This window comes from Bremia lactucae, linkage group LG7 (assembly GCF_004359215.1).
Source record: "Bremia lactucae strain SF5 linkage group LG7, whole genome shotgun sequence".
NCBI lineage: Eukaryota > Oomycota > Peronosporomycetes > Peronosporales > Peronosporaceae > Bremia > Bremia lactucae.
In genome coordinates this window covers 3,343,073-3,350,579 of record NC_090616.1, presented here as the reverse complement: position 1 = coordinate 3,350,579, position 7,507 = coordinate 3,343,073, and the positions used below count along the sequence as shown (strand labels likewise).

Sequence of the window (7,507 nt, the reverse complement as noted above, 5' to 3'; positions counted from 1 at the left end):
TTAAATATAAATCAGTCTGAAAACTACTTCCTACTTGGTAAGTGCGCACGAGGAGACGGATTACCGCTCCCGTGACGACACTTAACCAGAGTACTTAGTGTGTTGGTTGAGGTTGCTTGCGCGCCCACCACAACTACCTCACTGCACGCAAGAGAAGCAGGTTTGACCGCTTCCTCGCTGTGCTAGGGTGTGTGTCTAAGTAGAGCGTGGCCGCATTACGACGTGCCCGCCTACATATAGGCTATAGCCTGGGGCATTTTGGTCAGTTATAAAAGTACAGGGGTATTTCCGTCTTTTCTGCATTTATCATGGGTATTTCGGTACTTTTCCCTATAAGAAAAGTGAAGTAATTGCGTGATCATCCTAGCAAGCATCCAACTAAATTGTATGTGTGACAAGCGTAAATGTCAGGCATGACCCAGGAGATTATTATTCATACAGGTATACTGATAATTGAGTATTCTCGTAGTCCTAAACACTGGGCAGCGTTTGATTACGCGATATTGATCTTGCCTGAGAAGTAATATCAAGTAGAATACCGGTTTGTCAAATTCTCCCATTTCAAGCGTAAACGCTACGTCAACAGCCATTGCATCTTCCTGGCGGCGTCCTGTTTAGCTGCATCGTAAGTATTGTACGGAGCGAAACGATGGAGGATGTTGGACTGGACCGCAAACTCGTAATAATTGGACCCACAGATGTGGGCAAGACGTCCATCACGATGCGCTATTGCCACGGCAGCTTTTCAACTCCCACGTCAGCCACCATCGGGGCCTCGTTCTTGCAGAAGCGTGTGATTGTTGGGGACGACTCTGGCGCACGAAGAAAGCTGACGCTACAAATTTGGGATACAGCTGGTCAAGAGCGCTTTCGCTCGATGGCGCCAATGTACTACCGCAATGCTAAAGCCGCCATCTTGGTCTTTGACCTACAGAGCGAAGCCAGCTTCGAAAAAATTCAGGAGTGGCTGCAAGGTACAGCTCAACAGTCTACGCATGTTTAAACAGTTGACGTATTCTTGTTTTGTTGATGTGAATGCAGACTTGCAGCATCACGTTGGCGACGACATAGTATTAGCAGTAGTTGGCAACAAGAGCGACGTGCCGTCAAAATTTGACTTCACAAAGGCCCAAAAGCTTGCGAATGAGATCGGTGCACTAGTGTTTCGCACTAGTGCCAAAACAGGGGAAGGAGTGCAGTCGCTTTTTGAAAGCCTGGCGGTGCAGCTGCTAAAGAAGCACGACCAGGAACAGCGGAATCGAGGTGGGTCAAGAGCAGGCAGTACGACAGGCTCGGGAATGCAGAACCATGGAGGCCAAAGCCCTATTATTCTTAGTCAGACAAGCGCTTCAGGCAACAAGGCCTCCAAAAGTGGCTGCTGTTAATTTGTTCGCGTCGTCACCATGATACAGTACAGCATCGATTTATTTGTCGGCAGAGGAAAAGGCTTAGCACGGCGCGTGCACAGTATGCTGAACGTAGAAGCTCGTGCAAAACCAAAAGACGATCAAGAGCAAGCACCGTACTGCGTTTGACGCTCTGGCCAAACATTATATTCCCCGCACCCCATTGCCTCGTTTTTAGTTATTTACTTACTGTTTACGTGCATCACATTAATATTTGAACGAGAAGCGAATGACATCTTTATCATAAATTCTCAGTATGAAGACAATGTTGTTGCTTTTAAAAGTAAAAGAATGTGGATGTCTGTTACATACATTCTCCTCGTTACTTACTGCTGCTGACTCGAGTTGGCAAGCAAAATGTTGATCTTTTCGATCTTCGTAGCGAGAGACAGATCAATGAAGTAATTCCCGATCTGCACCTTGAGGCCCCCCATTATGTTGGGGTCCACGACCGTCTCCAACAGCAATTTTTCATTCTTCTCCACACGGGCACCAAGCGCCTTTTTGACCTGGTCAAGCTGAGCCTTCGTCAGCGGGTCAGCCGACGTGACCTTTGCCTGCACTTCGCCACGGTAAGCACCCATGAGCTTCTTATAGGCCGAGATCACGCCTACAACGTCGGGAAGTCGTCCGTTGTCGGCAAGCACCTCGAAGAGTCCAGCAACGGGCTTGGAAAACTTGGCTTTCTCCATGACCTTGGAAATGTCCTCTTTTTTTGAAGCACGGGCAATCGTTGGGTCATGCAAGAAAGACGCAAAGTTTGGTTCTTTTGCAATGGTCTCCTCAATGGTCAAAAGCTCCTTCTCCACAGACTCGAGCTGGTTCTGCTTTGCAGCCACACTGTACAAGGCATTGGCGTAGCGTGCATGAAGACCGAAAAGTTGCAGCTTAGGCTGTGTCATTTGGCCAAATCCACCGATCTCCGCGGCCTCCTTCTTAGGCGTGGAGGTCGACGCCATCGCGCGTGTTACCGTGGGAGCCACTGCGGTCTTGCGCACTGAATTTTTAATCGTCGAGGAGAGCATACTAAATCGACAAGACACAGAATTAGACAAACATTAATCGATGAGTATGACAGCGAGTGCTATAAGCTCGTGCTGCAATGATCTTAGGCGCTGCATTATGTATCGCACGAGCAAACTTACCTAACGTCTAGCTTCTGTTGTTACTGGTACTCCTTAGTGTGCGGCTTTAAATCGCTGGTTATTGTCACTTAGAGATTACTTTCTGCATACTTAAATAATAAATTTTGATACGCTGACACCCACTTTGTACCAACCCGTCGATATTATTTGTATTCGACTAATAAATGACTCCCAGTTTTTTCATACAGCCCTAAGTAATTGATTTCCGACAATCCATGTCGAAATCGCTGCAACCCATTGCTTGTCAGCAAGAATTCTTCTGCTTGAAAGGCGAAGTGCCTACAATACTTGTCGCATAAGTGGGCGAAAGCAATGGACGGGATGAGATAAGTGTATCATCCTGAACAACGTGCTTCTCTACAAACTCGATGAAACGATCGCCATAAAAATCCGGATTTACAGACGAAATTTGTCTGCGATTGTGACGCAGACCCTTAAGAAATGTCTCGGCAATCTTACGCGTGTTGTACTGCTGCAAAATGTCAATGATACCCAGAAAGTAGACAAACCCATTCTTACGCCCATGACGATCACGCCCGTATATACCTCCCTCATCCTTACAAAAGACTGATTCCGGGCACTCCCCATAAGCTGCTGTGTCAAGAAGACGCGGCGAAAGGGGTTCCGTGGGGGATCCGAAGCTTCTCGGTGTCAATGACGATCCAGACGAGCTGCGATTCGCTGGAGAAGAAAAGTCATCAGCTTCGTTTTCAAAGCTGATTCCATTGCCACCATCGCTGCTCGTCTCCGAACCACGATCTAGCCCTAGACTGCCACTACCATAGGCCGGTAAGCTGGGAGGAGATAGCGTAAGATGCGTCTGAATCGAGGCACTTGCTCCAGAAAGCGGTCTCTGCAATGCAATTGCGTTATCTGGCGCGGATGACGATCGAAATGGTCGCCACCGCGTCACCTCCATAGAGAGTCATAATTCTGAGCGTGTCGGTGAAGTAGGATCAGATGTAGCATAATCGCCTTGGTGAGAAACTACAATTCCAGAGCTATTATTCCTACTATACAAATTGCTTTGTAGCTCACAGCCGGCATCGTGCACCCCAATAAGCAAACTATAGTCCATGATCTTCATTCGCTTTAAGAACTCAACATCCCTTCGCAATTGGACTTGGAAAAACGTCCGTCGAGCTACCCCCATCTGTAGGTGGAATCCTTTCGCCAATAGATCGTTATCCTTTAAGACGCCAGAACTGCCTCGCATAAGTTCTTTTGGCGACGCTTGACGTCCAACGCGGGAACCTTTCAAGTCGAAACGCGCGTGGATATCCAGCGGCGTATCAAAAACACTTGCCATAATAACAAAGTGCATCTTCCGCCGCAAGTGATGCATCTTGACACGGTGCATTCCGTAGAAGCGAGTGATCATGGTGTTTGGATTCTCCATCACAAACTTAAAGTAGTGCGGCAAGATGCGACGGAGAAACTTTGATTCGTCTTTCGTCTGCGTCTTGATCATGAATCGCCCATCATGGGAGTAGAAGAAGAATTGACCCGACTTGGAGTTTGACATGAACTCGATGAAATTAAAATCTCCACTTAAAGTGAGCATGTAGTCGGCCAAGTCAATGCCGAAACGACGGCGAACTTGACGGAAAACGTCCGGAGAGTAATCTTTGAACTTGAATGGATGCTGAAGCTGCGAGTTCTGCGGGAAGGTCTTGATATCGATCGACATAAAGTCATCCATCGTCAAGCGCTGTTTAAAAGGCTTTTGAAGCCCCGCCGAGTCGCGGATGCCACACATCATGCCATACGTAAGAGCGTATTGCTCGTGCTGGAGGTTAATGACGTTTCCTTCAGGAGGCTTAAAGCTGCGGTCGATGTATTTGCATCGCGTGTGGCCACGTTTTGTCTTTCCAATGCGCATACGTTTCTCTAAAATCGATAAATTTGCCTTGGTCTTTGCTTTCACCAAAGCATTTGGTGGACAAAGAGCTTCAGTGTCCTCGTTAATTGGTGGAGATGTTGATACAGAGGTGGAACTCGACGTGTTGATAGAGCAGCTCTCGTCGCTCTCATTCGAGGTCGGTGACGCTGAACGGCTACTCCTCTGCGACGACAGTAATCTGGACAGTCGGCCAAGTGTGTGCGATGAAAGTATTTTTAGTCCCACAGCCTCGGAAACGGAATTTTTCACGTTTTGGACATGGTCACATTGAATTGGAGCGACAACCTCCAAAGCCATGACAGTTAAGGAGTGGCGCTCGTGTTCAATATCACACCAAAGAAGGTAGAATTCTGAATGACGCTACTTGTGCACTTTAACTTTATCGTTGAGGACGACGCCGAAGCCAGCTGCCTATCAACGGTAGTCACTGGACATCCCATATATTGGAATTCCATTTCCAGACCAGCTGCAGCTATTTTAAAAGCACTACTGGTACTAATGGTGAAGGATATTTTAAGCACGACAGCATTAGGCGGTTTTCTTAGTACTAAGGAGTAACGAATGACTATCAACAATTAAAACTTTCATGTGTTTTTGCAACTCCAAGCATTCATGCGAATCGATTGGAGAAAATGTCATGCCGTTGACAATTTTGCATGTGTCCGGCTTATTGGGTGTAGCGTGTCTTGGTACCGTTTAGACTGTAGCCTGGCCACCACGCTGCTCAATAAGCAACTTCCAAAACTCGTGAGTCTCGGCCACCGTAGCCTCGGCAAAGTCACGACCCATACACTTATCCTCGTAGCCATACTTATTGACTTGAGGCAGCTTGTAGTCACGAAGCCAGTCGTGAATGGCGGTGATGCACCCGGGCATGTGGGCTTCAATGTCTGCGACATCGTGAATAAGAGGCGCATAATGGTCTTCGACATTGATGCAAATGACCTTCCAGTCCGTTTCATTGTCATCAATTAGAGCGAGCACGCCCAGGATCTTGACCTGCACGATCGAGCCCGTTCGCCACTGTTTGGTTCCAATCTCAACCACATCGATCGGGTCGTTGTCGCCCACACAACCCGTGCCTTCCGTCACATGCGACGGATCCTCCCACGTCTGAGGCATGGCTCCGTAATTGAACATCATTTCCCCCCAGCCATATTCCCGCAGCTTTCCATTCTTTGTGTCTTGTTTGATGGGATTAAATGGTTCTCCAGTGGCAATTTCCATTTTCTTTCGCGTCCACTTGGGGATCTCACAGATAAAATTCACAGTGCCATCCGGATTGTAAAGCGGAATATCGTGCCAAGGCGAGATCTGCTGCCGCACGCCCGTGGGGCTTGCGTGATAGAAATTGACGCGAAATTCAAAGCTTGGGAACGCACCCACAGCCTCCGTCTCAATGTTGCCGACCTCTGGATTCGCAATGCGAGCCTTGAGAAATTTAAACTTGGCCTGATAACGACGCATGGCCTCGGTCTGATTGTCGGCGGCATGGTCGTCGTTCCACCACTTCATAAACGAGTTAAAGTCGATCTGGCCATTGGCGGACTTGCTGTGCATGTACGAAATCGCTTCTCGAGCGTCCTCGTTCGAAATCGGCTCGCCTAGCTTGGCGTGCAAGTCCAGGAGATCATCTTCACTGATAAAGCCGTTGCCTTGCACGTCAAAGAGATTGAAAATCGCTCGCATCCGCTCCATCTCGCGAGGTTCCATATTCAGCTCCGTTCCGTCGTCTAAGACTGAGCCCCGACGCGTCTTTGCGACCACAACCTCGGTGCCGTAGCGCTTTTCGGCCTGTTCGTACGAGGCCAGCTCAGCCTTCAGTGTTGTCACTTCGCTACGAAGATCCTCGAGCTCGACGGCCATGGATAAGACATCGGGATCCTCTTCCCGCCACGAATCGCTGCGCTTCGAGCGGAAGGCGGCGCCCTTGGGTGAAGTTATAGGGGATGAAGCCACCGGACGCGTGTACTCAACCTTTTCTCCGTCCTTTTTGTCCGGTGCATTGTCCAGACACTGTTGCATGATGGCAACCCACTGTTGCTGGTCCTCGGCCGAGTCCGTGTACACACGAAAGCAGTTATCTGCGGGAGTATAGAACTGGAAGCCATTGGGTTTCCCGTCCCACGGGTGCACCGAGCTAAACGGAATTTTGCCACGAATCGCGCGCTTTTCAAAGTCATCTAGCGACAGAAAGTAGACAATTTGAAGCTCCCCCGCGTAGATAACACAATAGCGCTTCTTCCACAGCAGCGAGTTGCGCTCTGGTTTCTTGTACAACACGCCAGCGATCAAAACCTCGCGGTTGTCAACAGCGTGCGTCTTGGACTGCTTGAGGAAGTTGGCAAACGACGCGATCGTTGACGACATTACGGCAGAAAGATTGTTTGGCCGAGCAAATTAGGGAATGGAGGTTACGACGCGACCGGTTGTGAACTGAAATAAATCGAGTTTACAAATTGCGTTTCTTAGGCCAGAATACTAGTTACGATCGAATGTACGAGTAAGTGGAGACTGAAGAGCTAAGAGCTGACGACGGCAAAACGGACACGTAGCACATTTTTTATAGTATTGTGGACATGTAGCGTCATTTTAATGTGCTATTTGCTAACGTAATATTGAGTTGCTTGAATAATCTTAAAAATACATATATAAGATTTTTTGATAAATTCAAAATATGTAACCGGGCACGTATTAATACGGCCACGCTCAACACACACCTAGCACAGCAAGTGTAACGGGTGTATCGTTACATAAAATTAACCCTTAAAGGCTGTTAATTAATATCTTACCTAAAAGGTAGATGATATTTGGAGGATATATCTTTATATATTAATATTCAGAATTCTTATCCATAAATAGGTATAGGCCATTATATCTATTTATTCCGCAGACTAATCAGCTGTAAGAGTAATCAAAGAGAGTTACAAGATAAGATAGAGATAAGAATTCACTTACATGTTTTGTAACGGGGTGTATCGTTACATGTAATTAACACTTAGAGGTTGTTAATTAATATAATATCTAAAAGGTAGATAATATTTGGAGGATAT

At 47.4% G+C, this 7,507-nt stretch overlaps 6 protein-coding genes across 6 annotated transcripts; 2 read left to right on the top strand and 4 right to left on the bottom strand.

Moving 5' to 3' along the window:
• The first annotated feature begins 535 nt into the window (after positions 1–535).
• Positions 536–1,707, top strand: CCR75_006722 (uncharacterized protein). Its single transcript, XM_067964790.1, has 2 exons — positions 536–974; positions 1,042–1,707. The coding sequence occupies exons 1-2, from the start codon at positions 650–652 to the stop codon at positions 1,383–1,385; spliced, it is 669 nt and encodes a 222-aa protein (XP_067823058.1). The 5' UTR covers positions 536–649; the 3' UTR covers positions 1,386–1,707.
• Positions 1,708–1,732: 25 nt separating this feature from the next.
• Positions 1,733–2,431, bottom strand: CCR75_006721 (uncharacterized protein; the record flags this gene model as incomplete). The annotated part of the gene is made up of 1 exon (XM_067964789.1): positions 1,733–2,431. The coding sequence occupies one exon, from the start codon at positions 2,429–2,431 to the stop codon at positions 1,733–1,735; it is 699 nt and encodes a 232-aa protein (XP_067823057.1).
• A 364-nt stretch (positions 2,432–2,795) lies between these two features.
• CCR75_006720 (uncharacterized protein) lies at positions 2,796–3,470 on the bottom strand (the record flags this gene model as incomplete). Its single annotated transcript, XM_067964788.1, has 1 exon — positions 2,796–3,470. One exon carries the CDS (start codon positions 3,468–3,470, stop codon positions 2,796–2,798), a length of 675 nt encoding a protein of 224 aa, XP_067823056.1.
• A 6-nt stretch (positions 3,471–3,476) lies between these two features.
• Positions 3,477–4,751, bottom strand: CCR75_006719 (uncharacterized protein; the record flags this gene model as incomplete). The annotated part of the gene is made up of 1 exon (XM_067964787.1): positions 3,477–4,751. One exon carries the CDS (start codon positions 4,749–4,751, stop codon positions 3,477–3,479), a length of 1,275 nt encoding a protein of 424 aa, XP_067822647.1.
• A 57-nt stretch (positions 4,752–4,808) lies between these two features.
• On the top strand, positions 4,809–5,012 carry CCR75_006718 (uncharacterized protein; the record flags this gene model as incomplete). Its single annotated transcript, XM_067964786.1, has 1 exon — positions 4,809–5,012. One exon carries the CDS (start codon positions 4,809–4,811, stop codon positions 5,010–5,012), a length of 204 nt encoding a protein of 67 aa, XP_067822648.1.
• A 138-nt stretch (positions 5,013–5,150) lies between these two features.
• CCR75_006717 (uncharacterized protein) lies at positions 5,151–6,824 on the bottom strand (the record flags this gene model as incomplete). Its single annotated transcript, XM_067964785.1, has 1 exon — positions 5,151–6,824. One exon carries the CDS (start codon positions 6,822–6,824, stop codon positions 5,151–5,153), a length of 1,674 nt encoding a protein of 557 aa, XP_067822704.1.
• Between the last annotated feature and the right edge of the window lie 683 nt (positions 6,825–7,507).

Excerpts from the sequence above, each read along its gene's own strand:
- CCR75_006722 (XM_067964790.1), top strand. The coding sequence starts at position 650 with ATGGAGGATGTTGGACTGGACCGCAAACTCGTAATAATTGGACCCACA. Across the intron at positions 975-1,041 it reads AATTCAGGAGTGGCTGCAAG|ACTTGCAGCATCACGTTGGC; the intron begins GTACAGCTCAAC and ends ATGTGAATGCAG.